At 44.3% G+C, this 20,758-nt stretch overlaps 2 protein-coding genes across 2 annotated transcripts in view; both read right to left on the minus strand.

Moving 5' to 3' along the window:
• Positions 1-3,649: 3,649 nt before the first annotated feature.
• Positions 3,650-20,758, minus strand: part of LOC310987540 (NACHT, LRR and PYD domains-containing protein 12-like) — a 427,459-nt gene continuing 410,350 nt past the window's right edge. The window contains exons 14-17 of the mRNA XM_083973848.1: positions 8,009-8,182; positions 7,283-7,459; positions 5,451-5,627; positions 3,650-5,047 (exon numbers count right to left, since the gene is read on the minus strand). Coding sequence (XP_083829974.1) covers positions 4,825-5,047; positions 5,451-5,627; positions 7,283-7,459; positions 8,009-8,182 — 751 coding nt within the window. The 3' untranslated portion in view covers positions 3,650-4,824. The remainder of the gene's footprint in view (positions 5,048-5,450; positions 5,628-7,282; positions 7,460-8,008; positions 8,183-20,758) is intronic.
• On the minus strand, positions 8,297-19,259 carry LOC310987240 (uncharacterized protein; the record flags this gene model as incomplete). Its single annotated transcript, XM_083973430.1, has 4 exons — positions 8,297-8,314; positions 10,314-10,609; positions 10,824-11,029; positions 18,841-19,259. 4 exons carry the CDS (start codon positions 19,257-19,259, stop codon positions 8,297-8,299), a joined length of 939 nt encoding a protein of 312 aa, XP_083829556.1.

Here is a 20,758-nt window from a genome sequence, read left to right on the forward strand (position 1 = left end):
GAAAGAATAAATTATCATGTGTAACAAGTGGGCGTGTCACTGGTGGCCAGTCACATTATCAGCATTATTTTCATCTCTCTCTCTGATTGGTTCAGGACGGCTACTTGCCTACAGTGGACCTGATGTGTTCAGAGGAGGAGGAAGAGTAGTTTCTAATCTTGGAGTAAAGCTTGACAGTGATTTAAAACTGGACCAACAGATCAACTCTGTCGTCAAAAACAGTTTTTGGGTCCTGGTTCTGGTTCTGGTCCTGGTTCTGGTCCAGGTTCAGGTTCAGGTTCAGGTTCTTGTCTTGGCTCAGGTTTAGTTCTCTGTCCTGATCTTTAATTTAGGAATGAATCAATTGTTTGAGCGATTAGCAGGAAGGATTAGAGTAACAGGGAGATAAGAGACTGTACCATAAACAATATAACATACCGGTACAGTACGTTATGCGTGCTGACGTTAGCAAGCCAGCAGCGATATTTAATCATGTGGACAGGCTACATGAATAAAAACAACAACTTGTGCTTTGTTTTAGATATTCAAGAATATTTTATTGATCAGCTGGCCTCCGATGATCAGAAAAACGTCAATTACAGGTCTCTGATTAATGGTCGAAATGACCTGAGCTCCGGATGGGTCGGACATATTTTACATCGGCATTTAGACGACCATGATCACATCATATTGAAGGGATCAGTGAGACATTCACAGACCGTCCACTTTTACCACGATGTGAAGGTAACGGTGAGAAGGGAGAGTAGCCAGGTTGTACAGGTCAGCTGTGACTGCGTCGCTGGCGGCTGCTGCTGCTGCTGCTGCTGCTGCTGACACGCTGTACGTAATGTTACGGTCTAAACACGGACACTCCTCCTGAAGTAAGGGGCTGTGTTTTGCTGATGTTAGAGCAGTCGAGGACGGCACATGTCCTCCCAGCCTTCCTAGACATATTTACAGAAGAGAAAAGGTCCACTTCTTGGCGCTTGCATTCAAATGCCACAGAACCCATCGCTGCCTGACTGGGAGCTGTCACCGCAGTAATGACGGTTATTTCGCCGAATTCTTGTATAATCAAGCGTCTGGACTTCCTGGCCTTGAACAGCATCCCTGCCCACGAGGCAACACTGCCCAAGGTTTCCAGTACCCATCTTGCTTGGACATGGGTAACAGTTGTTGTTGTGATATCATCCATGAACGCTCGCAGCACCGGCTGGACAATACCTGACTCCAGTTTAAGGCCCCGGGTTATGTGGTGGCATTTTTTATGAGAAATGACATATAAGCCTGAAAACAACAAGACCAATGAAAAGAAAGTTATGCCACCTTTAAAGACTGAGTGTGAGCTGTGTTATTATGTCATTAATAATCACCATTTATGTTATTATGTGTTGATTTAAATAGTTAGAATATACTTATTTCTTGTGTTCTTATGTTGTTTCACTCCACCGTGGCTTTATCATCACTGATTGCCATTATCTGCCTACAAACATCACAACATGCCCTTTAACACCACTTAATGGATGAAAGTGTACATTTCAACAGGGTTTGGAGTACAAGGCAAAAGTGCAAAGTCATGAGACAAGAGTGAACTATGTATGACCCCTTGTAACACCTGGTGTTTTGCTGAAAGTTGTTATGCTAGTACAAATCCATGAAAATGCTAACATGCTAGGGTTGAAAAAGGGATCACAGAATAGCATGTAAGTCTATGGGCAGCCTCTTGGAATACATTGGCAGAATGGCTTCATTGGGATAGCATGCTAGCTGAAATCACGGATTTAGCAGAAGATAAGGCCATGGGATGGGAAAGTACCCAAAGTCACACACACACACCAGCATAAAAGCCACACTCGGATGATGTGAAAATCAGTCACTTCTACCCTCCTGTCGACACTTTTTCTTTTTCATATACTTTGTATCTTGTAGAGTGACTCGGGGCGTTAACTTGTGTCTACTTTGTCTGAGAGTGAATGAAAGACAACTCTGCTTCGGATCCATCCCTCTCCAGCGTTTTATTGGAGTCTTCAAAGTTATTATATTAGAGTGATGCTGAATAAGTTTAAGGCCCAAAAGAGATGAGCTTATTTACTTCATTAGTTCTGTCCTCTGCTGCTGTTATCAGAAGGTTCATCCCCATGATGAATAGGATGGGGGAGATGGTACACCCCGTAGGGATCCCCTTCTGGAGGTCCAGCCAGTTGGTGGTAAAAAAGGGGCTGATGTAAACCTGAGTTTGAACCCAGCAAGATAGCTGGTGATCATGTCTCGGATTGCCACTGGGATGTAATAGTGGTCGAGTCCTTCTTGGATGAGGTCGTGTGGGATTGACCCGTAAGCATTAGCAAGATCTAACCAGACTGTAGATGCTCCCTCTCCTCCCTCACCTCGCCGACACCGACACCGACAGGACAAGATAAAAAAAAAACTCTTTATATCCATGTTAAGTTCTTAAGTTGTTAAAAAGATTTGTGGTGAAAGTGAAAAAAAGAGAGAAAATAATAAATAATATCGGCTATTACATGTTTTATTTTTACTTTTATACTGATACTGATGTGGTTCGGTCTTTACCTTCTACCTCCACCTGGACCTGGGTTTCCTTCTTCACTGCAGCTCCTCCTCCTCCTCTTCCTCCTCCTTCTCCTCCTCCTCCTCCTCCTCCTCTTCCTTCTCTTCCTCCTCCTCCTCCTGCTTCTCCTCCTCTTCCTCCTCCTCTTGCTCCTCCTCCTCCTCCTCCTCCTGCTCCTCCTCCTCCTTCGGGTCCAGCTCCCCTTCGCACACACCGATCAGGTTCGATTCCCCGGTGCCGCCGCCGGGTGAAGCCATGGTCGCTCACATGTGTCGGTGCAGAGCCAGAGGTCCGTCACCAAAATATCTCCGCCCCACAGACAGGACAGCGGGGAATGCAGGCTTATAAATAAAATACAGCCACACGACTGCACACATGCCTTAGAGATATAATGTATGAAAATATTTCAGGTATTAAAATACACTTTTAAATGCAACATGGTGGTTAAAATAATGTAAAGTTAAGTTTGTACACGTCTGTGAACGAGGAAGAGAAAGGTTCCGACCGGAAACTTCTTCTTTTTTTTTTCCCCCAATGAGCTTTATTGAAAACATTGTAGCCTACATACAAACGGATGTACAGAGAACAGGGTTGTACCAGTCTATGGGTTGTACATACAATCAAACATGAAACATCAGACAGGTGCTCCAATATGTATCAATAAACATAAATAATAAATAAATCAAAAATAAAATCAGGTTGTTTTAAGCAATATTAGAAAACATAAAATCATGGAAAAAATAACATATGGTATGGTAGCCTATGACAGAAGAAAAGGAAAAAAAGGGAAATAGAATGTGTAAGCTTTATTCCACTTCTTTATTCTTTGAAAAATCTCTCATAAATATCTATGGATGTGATGCTTTGTTTAGTGTCAATTAGTGTAAGTGACATCATTTCCGTTTCACGTGTGAATTTTTTATTTTTATTTTTTGTTCAAAACTTTGTTTCACTTTACAAAAACTGTTTTTCATAATAAAATGCAATCTATAAAGCATATCTATAATTAAACGCCAGGGGGAATTTACAAGTTTACAAAAAAATGTTCAAGTTTTCACACATATTGAAAGTCTTAATCACTTTCTGGTTGCTTGAAAATTTGATGGAGGTTATGTATTGCTTGAGCTCACCGCTAAGAGCAGAAAAGGAAGGTTTTTTTTATGAACTCACATTTGTGAATATGAAATTTTGCTATTAAAATGATAGGGTTGATAATAAAAGTTATGTTGGCTTTTTCCTTGTTTTTTTTCCAGGTCAGGGAGCCCAAACAGTAGTACATTCCTCCAAAACAAAATAAATTCACCATCAACATTGATAGCAATAAAATTACAAATATCACTCCATATTTTTTCACGTGTGATTAAAAAACTAAACCTGACAGTTCCTGCGTTTATTCATAATCTCTTGTTCGACAACACATTCACTGTAAAACCATGAAAAAAAACATCCTTTTATTGTAATTTGCGAAAATAAACACTTTCATTTTGAAATGTAACTGAGCCTGACACCTAAATAATATTTATCTTTTCATGTTGTTGTTGTTGTTGTTGATTTAGCTGCTCTGCAATGGTATTCTGATGTGTTATGACTACATGTTGAGTCTTGAAAGAGCAAATATTGAAAAAAAAAAGAAAAAAAACGTACAGGAAATTATGTACATATGTGTGTTAAGTTATAAAATAAAGGCTAGGGTTTCTTTTGTAAATCATACTTATCAATAATACTAAATAGTTTAATTAAATGGCATCTTTCTGTTTAATAAGACTGAGGGCGAAAAGAAGAACTTCGTTATAAAACATGTATTTTGGTCTTTTGCTGTGTTTTGTTGTGCACGACAAGTGGATGTGGCAGTAGGCTACTAACAGTAACACAGTAAAATACTTAATGTATTTACAGCACAACAATAAAAGTAGTTTCTGTAGACAGTATCAGAGTAAAAGTACTTCTTACAAGGTATCACAGTGAATACTATAATAGGAGCAGAGTAAAAGTTTCTATAACTACAGTATCACAGTAAAAGTATTTAGTTTGGAGTTAGTGGAGTAAAAGTACTTCCTGTACTTGAGTGACAGGTGAAGCTCATTGTTCCTGTTTGACTCAACACCTTTACCTGTGACTGGATCACTGATGATTGACACATTGAAGCTGCTGCAGCGTTTTCTGAGTCTGTGATGTCATAGATGATGTCATACGTGATGATGTCACATCCTGACAGGTTCACCTGCTGCACTTTACACTTTATTTCACTCCCACAGTCTCATCAGCTGTGGAAACAGCTACAGATCAGACTCACACTGCAGAGTCTCCAGTCGAAAGTCTGGACTGTTCACAAGATCATGAAGCTGCTGCAGAGATGAAGAGCTCAGGAAGTTGCTGTTGTTGTAGCTCAGGTAGCTGTTTCCGCCTTCCAGCTCCAGGAGTCTCAGGTGGGAGGGGTTGGACTTCAGAGCTGAGACCAGAGAAGAACAGCTGATGTCTGACAAACTGCAGCTGTACAATCTGAATAAAGAATAAAAGAAGAAGATGAAATGAAGATCACACACACACACACACACACACACACACACACACACACACACACACACACACACACACACACACACACACACACACACACACACACACACACACACACACACACACACACACACACACACAAAAACACACACAGCTGAAGTGATCAGATCATTGATTATTGATCAGACTGAGTGAAATGAGCTGAAAGTGAAGAGTCATTGTCAGTGTGAGAGAAGAACAAGTGGAAACATGAGACAACAACTATTTCAAACGTCTTTCATTCATGACATCAAAGTCAATGATTCAAGTTCTGAGTGAAGATCAATCAGGTTCAGTTGTGGATCAAAGATCTAAGATCTACAACAGTAACAGTCAGTGAACTGACCTCAGAGTCTCCAGTCTACAGTCTGGACTCTCCAGAAAACCACTCAGATGCTTCACTCCTGAATCCTGCAGCTTGTTGTTGTAGTTCAGGTCCAGTTCTCTCAGGTGGGAGGGGTTGGACTTCAGAGCTGAGACCAGAGAAGAACAGCTGATCTCTGACAAACTGCAGCGCTCCAAACTGAATAAAGAATAAAAGCAGTGAGTTGAGGACAAAGCTCCTTGTTGACAGCGTTCAGTGTCTCATCATCTGTTCAGAGCTGAAGAAGCTTCAGAAAGAACAAGTTTAGAAAATCAAAGTCCAACAGCTGAAGCAACAGGAAGCAGGTTAAACAGTCACATAGAGAGAAAACAGCTCATTAATATTCATGAGAAGCTGCTGCTGCTTCAACACAGACGCAGTGACTCCGCCTCTTCACCTGTCAGCTCCACCTGTGGCTCCATCCAGACAAACTCATGTTGTGCAGCCACATTGATCAGAGATTTACTGACCATGCTCAAGACAACACACATGTGAGGCTGAACTCTGTTACCATGACAACTAACGTGTAGAAACACATGTTGAATGAAGCTCAGAGACAGAAAAACCTGAAACCTGCTTATTATGGGATGTTGGCTTTGAATGTTTCACTATTAACATGACAGAGCCTCAGGAAAGAGGTGGAGCCAGCAGCAATTGATTATAGATCAGTTATTGTCTGATACATCACATGTGTTTCTGTAGTGGAGGTGAAACATGAAGAGAAACAGAGACTGGACTAAAAACCAGTGAGGTGCAGTCAGGGCTTTGATTTATTCACTTCATCTAAAGTTGGATTCTTTTGGACTTTCAGATAACTTTACTACAAGTTCAATGTGTCAGAATATGGTGATTTTCATGGTCTAATAAAAGCCAGTAAACAGAGCTAGCTTCTGTCCAGGCAGCAGCTGCACAAACCACTCAGCCATGTGTAGTATTACAGAGCAAAGGCCCAGAGCTGCTCTGCCTCTTCTGTCAGTATGGTGTGTATGTGGCTGTTTGCACATGTGCAGTAAGTTCCCACAGAGAGTTCACATGGAGGTGAAAAGGCACAACGCTACGCTGCCTCTTAACTTAACTGCACCATGTCTGAGCTGCACTTCTGTTCACGTTGCCTTGGTGAATGGTCAACACACAGACGTGTCCCCTGGCTTTTTAGCGTCCAGCAGTTCAGCAGCTAATTCAACTGCAGTGATGCTCCACTGGAGAGGTGAACACCTTAATGAGCTTTCATCTGAAGAACAACAGCAGCTTTTATCTGACGGGAGACCAACGCCTGAGCTACGGTGGCTAACAGTTAGCAAGTTTTAACCTACTCTCTCTCTGACACTTTTACACACACACACACACACACAGCCCAGGTTGTGTGTCTTCTCTGTTGTAAACCTTGTAATAACAGCTTGTTGTGTACAGTTAACATCCTTGTTGCTCAGGTCTGAGTGTGGATTGTGTTAAAGGTTTGTTGTGTGACGTGAGCGGTGCTCCAACATGTGATCCTGTTATTGATCTGAGTTGTGTGTTAATGACAGCTGATGTCAGGACGGCATGGATTGTGGGGAAAAGGTGTTGCACATGTTTAAGACTTGGATCTGTGTTAACTATTGTTCATAAATCTGTTTGTTGTGAGGTTGTTGTGTGATGAGCTGTCTGAGGTGCCGACCCCCCCACAGCCCTGGTCTTGGTCTGTGAGCGCCTGCTTACCCTGTCCTACAGCCTCAGTGTGGATCAGTAGAATACCAGCCTCATGTCTGCAGCTCAGTATCAACACAACTTTCACATCACATTCATCTGAGCACAGAAATAAAACAGAGTCTGACCTCAGAGTCTCCAGTCTACAGTCTGGACTCTCCAGAAAACCACTCAGATGCTTCACTCCTGAATCCTGCAGCTTGTAGTTCTGACTCAGGTCCAGGTGTCTCAGGTGGGAGGGGTTGGACTTCAGAGCTGAGACCAGAGAAGAACAGCTGATCTCTGACAAACTGCAGTTCCACAATCTGAATAAAGAATAAAAGAAGAAGATGAAATGATTGATGATTGATCAGATGTGTCCTGATCAATGATCAGTGTGTAAATGAGTAGAGGGACTTTGTCCTTGTGTTGTTGTGGATCTTCATCATGTGGCCTTCTACACACATCATCCACTTGTCAGCACAGATTCATCAGCTGCTGCTGACCTCAGATCAGTCTGTCAATATACAATCAATATCTGATCAATACCTGTTGGACTAAACACTGACTACAACTCTCTGATTCAGGACTGAACTGGATCAAAGGTTAAAGGTCCAGACCTGATCCAGGACCACACACACACACACACACACACACACACACACACACACACACACACACACACACACACACACACACACACACACACACACACACACACACACACCATCATCATCATCACACTGACCTCTGACCCTTCACCTTCTACCAGCTGCAGTAACATGGAGTCACAATCAGTTGCTGCTTCAAACTGAACTTCACACATTTGAACTGAACACTGACAAAAGTCCAACAGGTCCAGTCAGTGAACTCACCTCAGAGTCTCCAGTCGACAGTTTGGACTCTCCAGTCCAGCACACACAACCTTCACTGATGAATCACTCAGGTTGTTTCCACCCAGGTCCAGTTGTGTCAGGTGGGAGGGGTTGGACTTCAGAGCTGAGGCCACGACTTCACAGTGACTCTCTGAGAGTTTACAACCAACAAGTCTGTGAAGAGAGAAAATATCAAATGTGCCAGAATCAAATCAGATGAAAGCTGCAGTAAAAACACAGTTGATGCATCTGATGACAGGACGTGATGATGTGATGAACATCTGAGCTTCAGCTCATCTTCTCTGACTGAGTTTGACAGGAGACAATGATCGTCATCACTCTCACAGGATGGACGGGACCCTGAAGCAAAGCCTGCTCAATCTATATTATCCCTCATGTGATGTTTTCAAAGTCAAACTAAAAATAATGAGAAAAAAAAGAAGAAAAACTCTGTTTATGTTAACTACTGATCTAAACTACTGATCAATAATTATATTGATTATGTCTGGACTCACCGAGCCTTCCCGCAGTTCCTTACAGCTGGGATCAGTCTCCGTCGTCCATCCAATGATGTCTTGTACTTCTCCAGGTCCAACTCGTCCAGAACCTGCTCTGACATCTGCAGCATGTAGGCCAGAGCTGAACACTGGATCCCAGAGAGTCTCTTCTCTGATCTGTTCTCTGACTTGAGGAACTGTTGGATCTGCTGATGAACTGACTGGTCCTTCATCTCCGTCAGACAGTGGAAGATGTTGATGCTTCTGTCAGGAGAGATGTAATCAGTCTCAATCCACTTGAGGTTGTAGATGGTTCTCTGGATGGTTTCTGGACTGTTGTCTGTCTGACCCAGCAGACCTCCTAACAGCCTCTGGTTGGACTCCAGAGAGAGGCCATGAAGGAAGCGAACAAACAGGTCCAGGTGACCATTTCCACTGAGGAGGGATTTCTGCATGGCTCCCTGCAGGAAGACATCCAGGGTTAGAGGACTGTTATTGATCTGTGGAGGACTTTTATTGATCTGTGGAGGACTGCTTGCATTGAATCCAAAACAATTCTGAACCTTCTTAAACAAAGACTTCTGTTTTGGTTTCTCTCTCTGTTTGTAGTTTTCTTCTTTTTCTTCTTTGCTGCCGCTGCCACTGCCACTGCCGCCACCGTCTTTTTCTACTGAGGACAAGTCACTGTTATCATGTTCCTCAACTTGCGCTACCAGGAACTTCTTGAGGACCTGTGTGTTCCTGTTGGTGAAACAGTGGAACATGTAGACTGCAGCCAGAAACTCTTGAACACTCAGATGAACAAAGCAGTAGACTGTTTTCTGGAAGATCACACTCTCTCTTTTGAAGATCTCAGTACAGAGTCCTGAGTTCACCAAGGCCTCTGTGACATCCAGACCACACTGCTCCAGGTCTTCTTGGTAGAACATGATGTTTCCTTCCTCCAGCTGTTCAAATGCCAGCCTCCCCAGCTTCAGAAGAACTTCTCTGTCGGCCTTCGTCAGCTCCTGTGGACTCGTCTCATGTCCTTCACCGTACTTGTTCTTCTTCCTCTTTGTCTGGACCAGCAGGAAGTGTGAGAACAAGTCAGTTGTGGTCTTGGGCAGCTGTCCTCTCTGGTCTGTGGTCAACATGTGCTCCAGAACTGTAGCACTGATCCAGCAGAAGACTGGGACTTGACACATGATGTGGAGGGTCCTGGACGTCTTGATGTGTGAGATGATTCTGCTGGACAGATCTTCATCACTCGACCTCCTCCTGAAGTACTCCTCCATCTGGGCGTCAGTGAAGCCTCGGACCTCTGTTACCCTGTCGACACATGTAGGAGGGATCTGATTGGCTGCTGCAGGTCTGGAGGTGATCCAGACCAGAGCCGAGGGAAGCAGATTCCCCTGGATGAGGTTTGTCAGCAGCACGTTGACTGATGACGTCTGTGTGACATCAGACACAACCTCCCTGTTGTTGAAGTCCAGTGACAGTCGGCTTTCATCCAGGCCGTCAAAGATGAAGAGAAGTTTACAGACAGCCAGCTGCTCTGCTGTCACCTTCTGTAATGTTGGATGGAAAACATGGAGCAGCCTGAGAAGACTCAACCGCTGATCTCTGATCAGGTTCAGCTCCCTGAACGAAAGCAGAACCAGCAGACTGACATCTTGGTTCTCCAAGCCCTCGGCCCAGTCCAGAGTGAACTTCTGCACCGAGAAGGTTTTTCCAACGCCAGCGACGCCGTTGGTCAGAACCACTCTGATGGGTCTCTGTTGGACAGGTGAGAACGTAGAGACGTCCTCTCTCTGTTGGACAGGTGAGACTGTAGAGACGTCCTCTCTCTGTTGGACAGGTAAGGTTTTAAAGATGTCGTTGCACTTGATTGGAGTGTCATGGAGGGTCTTCTTCTTGGATGTTGTCTCCAGCTGTCTCACCTCATGTTGGGTATTAACCTCTTCACTCTGTCCCTCTGTGATGTAGAGCTCAGTGTAGATCGTGTTGAGGAGGGTTCCACTTCCTGTTCCACTTCCTGTTGCCTCTGTTCCTTCAGTCACTCGTTCACATCTGCTCCTCAGACTGATCTTATGTTGATCTAAAACCTCCTGCAGACCACGATCTGCTGAGAGAGAAGAGACAGAGTCAGACTGAAGACAGAGAGTCTGGCAATCTGATCAGATTATTTCATCAGCTACAGAAAAACTACAGACAACAAAGAGAAGGTTTGAATCATCATCTTAAATGTCAGTGCTGTGTGATGGAACAATGACTCTGGAGAAAACAACAGGTCCTGGTTTCACAAATGACCACATCAGCAGACAGATGTTCAGTCTCACTTTGTACACAGCTGCTCTGATTGGCTGTCTGCAACCCACCTCTGGTTCTGGGTCTTTGTCCACACTGGGGACAGGAGGGGGGTCCAGAAGAACCAGACTGGTCCCAGTCTGAGGTGAAGCACTGTCTGCAGAACCGGTGTCCACAGCTGGTGGAGACTGGATCCTTCAGGACGTCCTGACAGAGACCACAGACACCACTCTTCCTCCTGTCAAGACATTTCTGGATCAACAACATGTCACAACAACATGTCCACATCTTCGCTCTGATTGGTTAACCTCCTCAAGGGGGCGGGGCTTTAGTAAGCAGAGGAGCAGAAAGAGAGAAAGTAGAGGCAGATGAGTGTAGAGAGATGAGCTGAATGAAGACATGAGGCCTGTCCTACGAAGCAGGATTTGAGATTATTGAGGTATAGGCCGAATTCCGATTCTCCCCTTAGCCCTAGCCCTTGGCCCTAACCCTTCGTTTTGCGCGTTCACGTGAAGTGGTAGGGGTGTCCCAATTCTGGTTCAGACGAGGGTTAGGGGGAAGTGGTAGGGCTATCTCACCCTCGAAACGGAGATTTTTCAGGGGCACACTACGGACGAGGGCTATGGCAAGTTTCCCAGAATGCATCTTGCGGCAACCGGCAGCTGTTTTATTTCTCACTGTAGCGCGGTTATTACGTCATTTTGTTAAGTTTTAATATTTTTTCATGCGAGAAAGTAGCTGTTTAGATCCCAATGGAGGCTGTTTACACGTTTGCTCCGATGTTTTTCGGAGAAGTGAAGCTCCACGGTGGAGCCTCCACCTGTGGAGCAGATCAGCGGCTCGTCACGGAGACACCACCCCGCCCGGAGAGCTTGTCAGCCGGCCAACCTCCCGACCTCGTACCGGTAGAAAAGACGACCGCTAATTAACTTACCCGCAGGGTTTTAAAGGTTTACCGCCGCGTAGTTACATTCTTTTCAGGAGATAAATGCTCGTCTCATTGATGAAATGTAACAATTGTCGCATTAATTTGTTTGAATTAAAAGTGAAGCTTCATGTGTTTTGGACACAGGAGCAGCACTGCCTGGGGGATCTGTAGCCTATACATAAATCACCACATTTCCATCAATAAATAAATGTTTTACAATGAACCGATCATTCTTCATTAAATTTTATTTTATTTTATTAAGTTAACGTGGTTCTGAATAGAGGATTTGTGGCAAAAGCTCGTCACGTCTGCTTATGTGAAAGCCAGCAGAGACGACGTATGTGATTGTTGAAGTGGTGTCCCAATTCGTAGGGGTTGACTTTCAACCCTACTCCTTGTAGCTCCGTTTCAAGGGCAAGGGTTAAGGGCTAGGGGTAGGGGTATAGGGATGAAAAAATAGAATCGGAATTGGGCCATAGTCTAGTACGAAGAGGGGGGTATCATGCACCCCCCGGAAATATACTTCTAACCAGTGTTTCTAGATTGGAAAAAATGTGTAAAAAATGATGAGCTATGTTAAAAAGTTGTCAGAATGTCCCAGGTATCATTTTTATGCAAATTAGTGCCGCCATTATCGAAAAAACCTAATTTCACTATATCTCAGCCAATATTGCAGATATCTGAACAAATAAGGTGTCTAGACCCATGTTTTGGGGGTCAGAGATCACAATAAAACTATTCATAAAGTGATCACATGTTGGTGGCATGCTAGTAAGCAAACCTACCCCTTTACCAATTACAAGACGCCAATATTGGAGATACCAAATAAGGTGTCTAGACAGAGGTTGTTGTGTGTTTAACCAAGGTTTATTTGGATCAAACATCATAATAGAACTCTTCTTGATGTGACCACTCTTCTCTTTCCCATGCCAGATGAACAGTCAAGTAAATGGTTCTCCACTATGCATCACTCATCATCGTTTTCACTGAAATCATCAGAGTTAAACTCATCCTCTCCTTCCTCTTTCTCCTCCTCTTCCTGTTCATGCTCTCCAGTGTCATGGGGATCAACCAGTGAAGTTGGTAGGATCGGACCACAGGACCACACTGGTTTCAACACTCCTTCATCAGTCTTCATCCATCCCTGCCCCTCATCATAGGGTTTTGGTTTTTCCAGAATAGGTTCATCAGCTTGCTTGTACAAGGCGACACGGTAGTTCACACGTCGGCCATGTGGCTTCAGAGCAGAGTGGCATGGAGGAAGGCCAGCCACGTCAACTTTAGACTTGCAACTGAGTTTCTTGTCCTCCCCCACCATGTTGCGTAGCAACTTGGCATGGACAACATCCACTGAAGACTCACGACTCTGTCCAGACATCAGACAGGTGAATTGCTCCAACTGCCTCAGCATCTCAGGCTTGACACTCCAGCAGTCACTGAGTTGACTGAATACGTGAAACCTGGGATTCTTCTTCAAGGGTCCCACCTTCCTTCTCCCTTTGATGGCACTGGTACAGTCTTCTCCACTGAACACATAGAACCCAAGAAGAGTGGTGCGGTGGTCTTCTCCCAGGGATTCTGCAATACTACTACTGCCTGGCTTCCGCTGCATCTGTCCCCATTGATGTTGAGATGGACGTGTTACAGTACGAGCAGAAGCTGTGGGCAAGGCTGCTACAGCTGACTTCATCAGACCCCTACAGTGTGAAGATCCAGGAAGCTTCTCAACATCTCCGAGCTTGCAGAATCCCTGGGAGAAGACCACCACACCACTCTTCTTGGGTTCTATGTGTTCATATCATTGGAGAAGACTATACCACTGCCAAGTATAATTTTTGGCTTTTTCATGCCTTTATTTGACAGTACAGTTGAGAGAGACAGGAAATAGGGAGGCAGAGAGAGGGGAAATGACACGCAGGAAAGGGCCGTCCAATGTGGGATTCAAACCAGGGCCGCCTGCACGAGGACTATAGCCTCAATATATGGGGCGCCTGCTTAACCCACTGCGCCACTCGACGCCCCGGAAGGTGGGGCCCTTGAAGAAGAATCCCCAATTTCACGTATTCAGACAACTCAGTGACTGCTAGAGTGTCAAGCCTGAGATGCTGAGGCAGTTGGAGCAATTCACCTGTCTGATGTCTGGACAGAGTTGTGAGTCTTCAGTGGATGTTGTCCGTGCCAAGTTGCTACGCAACATGGTGGGGGAGGACAAGAAACTCACTTGCAAGTCTAAGGTTGACCTGGCTCGCCTTCCTCCATGCCACTCTGCTCTGAAGCCACATGGCCGACGTGTGAACTACCGTGTCGCCTTGTACAAGCAAGCTGATGAACCTATTCTGGAAAAACCAAAACCCTATGATGAGGGGCAGGGATGGATGAAGACTGATGAAGGAGTGTTGAAACCGGTGTGGTCCTGTGGTCCGATCCTACCAACTTCACTGGTTGATCCCCATGACACTGGAGAGCATGAACAGGAAGAGGAGGAGAAAGAGGAAGGAGAGGATGAGTTTAACTCTGATGATTTCAGTGAAAACGATGATGAGTGATGCATAGTGGAGAACCATTTACTTGACTGTTCATCTGGCATGGGAAAGAGAAGAGTGGTCACATCAAGAAGAGTTCTATTATGATGTTTGATCCAAATAAACCTTGGTTAAACACACAACAACCTCTGTCTAGACACCTTATTTGGTATCTCCAATATTGGCGTCTTGTAATTGGTAAAAGGGTTAGGTTTGCTTACTAGCATGACACCAACATGTGATCACTTTATGAATAGTTTTATTGTGATCTCTGACCCCCAAAACATGGGTCTAGACACCTTATTTGTTCAGATATCTGCAGTATTGGCTGAGATTTTATTGCCATGCTCCATCAGGCAGGGGGACTGCCAACGGAAATTAGCCTTCTGGCTATAATTGGGTGCATTTACATTTTATTCTTTTAAAATGTTCATTGATGTACACTGTCCCTCTTAAACAAATAAAGGAACTTAAATTAAATTAAATATAGTGAAATTAGGTTTTTTCGATAATGGCGGCACTAATTTGCATAAAAATGATACATGGGACATTCTGACAACTTTTTAACATAGCTCATCATTTTTTACACATTTTTTCCAATCTAGAAACACTGGTTAGAAGTATATTTCCGGGGGGTGCATGATACCCCCCTCTTCGTACTAGACTAGTAACTTCAGGGCTAACTCTGGGTTTTCCGTACTACGACGGTGGTTCACTTCTTACCGGGATACATCTCCACGGTAACTTGTGCTGAACGGCTAACCTGGTCCGGAGCAGGTTACGTTCCAGATTGAGATCACCAGGTAGAAAAATTCCGCCTCCTGACCAATCATTCTCTTGGAAAATGACATCACTGTAGTGGGACAGTGAGCGCACAACACAGTTCGATCAGCTGAGAGAGGTTTGCCAGTCCCTCCAATGAAAACTTACAATAAAACTTATGGAATTTGATTTACTTTGGAAGTACTTGTAGAAGAGGCAAATAAACATCTGAACAACCTCCAACAGAGGAATCTGAACATTACCAAAGGAAATCAGATGGAGCGGCATCTGTGCCTAAGTGAATGCTGTCGGGAAGACAAAGAGAACCGTGGTCAAGATAAAAGAAAAAGCAGTCTGCTGCCCTCGATCACGGGTTATCATCCATTGCATGGGAGGTGCAAGCCGTATCTAATATGGCTTGTGCGCTCCGGTGGGACACTCGGGCCATTGCTGCGCACACAAAACAGCTGGTCAGCGCCGTGTCTGGCCTAACAATGGCCATAAACACACTAGCGAGAGGAGTTGAAACTGGGGTGCAGGCAGTGTCCGGTTCTTCCATCGAGGCCAGAGCTGAGGGACTGGAGCAGACAGGAGCAGGAGAGGGATGGCCTGAGTGTGCAGGATGAGTGCGCACACTGCCTAAAAGAAAAAGTGCAATAAACTATGTGTGTGGCGCAAAAAAAATAAAAAAATAGAGGCACACACCAATGTTCTATTGGCAACAGTGGTTGTTAATGTTTCTTTTGGATTTCAGATTTCTTTATGTTTATTTTTGAAATATATGTTTAATCACGTTCTCCATGCTTAAAATCAGATTTTCTTGTTTTTGAATGAAAATAAAACGAATACACACCACAAACAGCTCACATGAAGTTATTCCGAATCAAAGCGGCACAAGTCTGTATTCCTGCAGCGTTGCCATGTTGCACCACATGAAGCTAATTGTCCTCAGTCTCAACTTCAGTGACATCCTGCTCCAACCCGTGGTGTAATGCAATGTTGTGGAAAATGCAACAGACCACTATGATTTGAGCCACTTTCCTGGGGCTGTATAGTAGCGTTCCTCCTGTGCGGTCCAAACACCGGAACCGGCTTTTCAGCACCCCAAAAGTGCGCTCCACAATGTTCCGTGTGCGTATATGAGCCCTATTGTATCGATTCTCTCCCGGAGTAGTAGGGTTGAGTATCGGAGTCAGGAGGAAGGGATGAAGGGGATATGCACTTTTGGAACATATGAAATGCATTGTTTAATTTTTTCAATGAGAGAAATGATTTATGTAGCATAGAGTATATAAAACTACTCACCCAACAGCCAGCCATCACCATACTCGCCATCTCCCAACTTTGAAAATATATTGCTATTTCTCGTGATAAATGAGTTGTGCACCGACCCAGGATATTTTGCCACAACATTAGTAATGACTCCTCTGGAGTCACAAACGACTTGCACGTTTAATGAGTGGCGGTGTTTGTGATTCCTGTACACATGCTCAGTGGTAGAGGGGAGAACAATTTGCACTTGAGTACAGTCAATCTGTCCGATTACTCTTGGGAAGTCAGCAACCGCATAAAACCCTTGTTTGGTTTCATTCAGTGCTTCCCGTGTGGATGGAAATGTTATGTACCGGCCCATTCTGCGTATCATAGCATTTAACACTTCTGAGAGCATACCTGACAAACTGCTTTGAGAGACCCCAGCAGAAATGGCAACCGTGCACTGAATGAACCAGACGCAAAGAAACGGAGAGCTGCCAGAAGTTTGGTCATGCGTGACTCCTCCTCGTTGTTGGCTCCAGATCAACGTTTAAAGCATTCATAATCACTGCAATTACCTCCAGGTTTGATAAATCATAATGCGTGTGCTAATATTTCTTATCTGCATTTTCTCCTTCCAGTATTTTGATCACTTGGGCAGAAACGCCCCATATTCCATATTCATTAAGGCCAAGGTGCTAAATGGACAGCGTGCCATTTTGCTCACTTCAAAGACGCAGTCCTCAGAAGATCGGCTTGCACATTTTTTTGCGGGTGACATCAAGTTAGCACACGTTTTTATACAAGCAAACCTTTAGTATATCAGGCCCAGTGTATGTGCAATATTCACACACCTAACTCTCTGCATCACATACATACATATGCACTGGGGGGTGAAAGCGGCGAAGGCGTGGGATGGGGGTGTAGGGGCGTGTGGTGCATATGTGCATGTGTGTGAGTGTCCATGGATGCGTGTGTGTAAATAAGCCTGGAGAGTTGCTTCATCTAGCCTCACAATCAGTGCCTCAGTTCGCAGGGTGTCATCGCGAAAACACAGCAGGTTGCTTTGGAGACGTCCTTGATCTGGGGCCTGTTGTTCGAAACCTAGATAAGGGATTAAGCCAGGATATGTTGGTTATCCTGTTTGAATTTAGCCTGAACTTGGTTGTTCGAAAGCTGGATACCTTTATCCTGGTCAAGTTACTATGGTGATTTATTCTCTGCAGCTAGCCTGCTCCAGACCAGGCTAACAGCCAGGCTAAGTTGATTCTGTTGTCTTTATCTGTGAAGTCAGCAGTCACTCTGATCAGAAATCAATGTTTTATACAGTTATTCCATGTTACGTACCCTACATATTGGCCTGATTTCTAAACAAACTAAATACATTTACAATAATCAAATAACATGAAACATTTACAATATTTATTAGGTTTTTTTTCTTTTCTTTTTTTCATAATTAGGGCTATTCATTTGCTTCTCACACTGAATCATTGCATCTGCGAGCGCTGCCTGCTTCTTCAAATGCAGGGCATAAAGATGTCTGACGGTTTGTGAAATCTGTAGCACAGAATTGTGCACACTGTTCTTGAGACAATACAAACTATTTTCGATATCTGTGACCCATCTATGATATTTTCTATGACCACTAGTAAAAAAAAAAAAAGCAAAATTAGCAATAGATTTATTTTTATTATTATAAAATATGTTACAAAATACAGTATATTGGCCGAATATTGGTTGAGGGAAGAAAACAAGAATACAATTGTTTGAGCAGGCACCTTCCAAATAATTTATACACCTCATTTGAACATTGTTATCGGCAATTTATTGAAGCATCAGACTGCATAATGTTCTTATATTTAATTAATTTTCACCTGTTGCACTTTTGGCCACTTGTATTTGTGCTGTATGAACTTTACTTTAGATGATAAGAGATGAGTGCAATGTATCAACTTCCACTGCTCATCATTAAGGCAAAGTGCACAGCTGTTAATTTGTGAAAGGAACTTAAATTGTGATTATAATTTTGGATTAGGCTACTTCCACATTCAATCAGTCCGCAGTTGTCCGCTGCACTCTCTCTGAGCTTTACGACAGCGGTGGTGCTTTTTTTTTTTTTTTTCTAAGAGGTGTGTCACCTTACGTCAAGATCCGCTGTTGATTGGAGGAAAGTGGCCACACCTGTCCACTCATCGGTGAATCTGTGATCAATCTCTGTGGTCTACTGACGAGAGAATAAATTACACCTGGCTTGACAAAGCCACCCCTCCTCAGCCTGGCTCGGCGTTCCAACAACCAATTAAGCCAGGATGGATTTATGAGACTTTGTCCAACCTGGCTTTTCCACTTATCCTGGATATCTTTATTCTACTTTCGAACAACGGGCCCCAGGTCCCAGACAGAGTCAACAATCAACAGGTGTCCGTGAAGAAGGGAGGGAGGAATAGGAATACAGAGCGTTTCACTGCAGCAATCTCCTGGGCGAGTTGTTCCAGCAGCGGCCTTGGCCGGGGTCGGAATGCAGATTAGATTATGATTGTTTGGGTTAGGGCGAGTAGTCGCATTTCAATAGACTCAACTTACTCTGTTTGTCCATTCTGGTCTTCAAATTGATCCATTTGCCTTTGCAAAGCCGAAAGCTTCTCCAAGATGTTTTCCATGTTGCAGTTTATGACCACAGTCTGAGCGCTAACAGCTCTGCTCACTCCATCAATCATGTCGGGCAGCTTCATGGGCCTTTGGACTGCTGTCACCGCCCTCCGAATTTTCCGATACGTCAGGGCAATGCATAATCGAATCAGCAGATAGCCTGTTATCATGGGTCCAAATATGTAGATATCCTCAATGTCCTCAACGAAAAGAATCGCCAGGCACACGACCCTCCACTTCTCCCACAAGTCCATCGTGTAACCAGCAGCGAACGCTCCGTCAGACAGGTTCCCCCGAACCCGAGCTTCTCGTTTTCTGTCAATTGTGTTGAGAGACCAGTTGAACAATTCCATGATTTTAAATTTGGAGAGCAATACGGAGAGAGGCTCCCAAAGTTTGAGACTAGACAGGATGAGACGTGAGAAGTAAAGCAGGAAAGATAAGGGAGAGGGGAGAGAGGGTCCACCTTTGTTAAGAGCAGGAAGAGAGCAGGAAGGTGGTTCAGACCTTCACCTCAGTTTACAGTAGAAACTGTCTCTTACCATGAAGGTCCAGGTCCAGGTCTGAACCGCCAAGGTTGTCCCATGGACCGGTCACTCTTCATGGGCAGACAGATTGATCCTGTAGACTCTCCTCTCAGTCTGTGGTTCTGACCTCTGCAAACACAAACATGTTTTTTTTTTCACATTGATCACTGATCAATACTCTGAGTCATTGTTCATGGTAAGTTATGATTTTCTTGAGTTTTACCAAATATGTGACTGATATTTGGAAATCAATCAGTCCACCTTAACACGTCAGTCCACGTCAGTATTAACATTTGCTTGAGCTCTCTAAACTTGAGACACTTTAGTGATGATCAGGTCTTCAAGTTCTTCAGTCCGTCTCTATGTTTCAGTGAGTTATGTGAACTGTGAATATTTGATTTCTTCCTGAATAAAAGTTTCAGAGTGTTGATTGATGGCTGCAGCTGATCCATATCTACCACTGTCACTGACATGACAGCAATAAAGTTCACAGTGTAGAACAAACAACTGAATAATTAAGTTCAGGAGAGACGGTCCTAGTTCTCAGGGTTTATCACAGCAGCTTTCTGATATTTGGTCAAGACTAAATATTTGCTCTGTCCTGCTCTTCCTCCACACCGTCTGTCTTTTTCTGGACTCCACTGATTCCTACTGAAGAAGCTTTTCTTTAGAAACACAGCAGCAGAGAGACGTAGAGTTACATTTACAAGGAGGTTCAGTGATTCCCTCCAACAGCTGCTCAGGTCTCTTACTTTGGGTCTGATGGTCCAGGTCTAGGTCCAGTTTCAGGACTGAATTCTGGAAGATGTCCCATGGACCGGTCACTCCTCACAGACCAGCAGGTGGGTCCAGGTACAGGTCCAGGTCCAGGTCCAGGACTGAATTCTGGAAGATATCCCATGGACCGGTCACTCCTCACAGACCAGCAACTGGGTCCTGGTCCAGTTTCAAGACTGAATTTTGGAAGATGTCCCATGGACCGGTCACTCCTCACAGACCAGCAGGTGGGTCCAGGTCCAGGTCCAGGACTGAATTCTGGAAGATGTCCCATGGACCGATCACTCCTCACAGACCAGCAACTGGGTCCTGGTCCAGTTTCAGGACTGAATTCTGGAAGATGTCCCATGGACCGGTCACTCCTCACAGACCAGCAACTGGGTCCAGGTCCAGGTCCAGGTCCAGGTCCAGGTCCAGGTCCAGGTCCAGGTCCAGGTCCAGGTCCAGGTCCAGGTCCAGGTCCAGAACTGAAGAGTGGAAGTTTTCCTCTGGACCGGTCACTCTTCAGAGACTTTGATCTGTCCTCCTGTTTCTCCACTTTACCACTC

The sequence above is a fragment of the Trachurus trachurus genome (genome assembly GCF_905171665.1).
Source record: "Trachurus trachurus genome assembly, chromosome: 6".
NCBI lineage: Eukaryota > Metazoa > Chordata > Actinopteri > Carangiformes > Carangidae > Trachurus > Trachurus trachurus.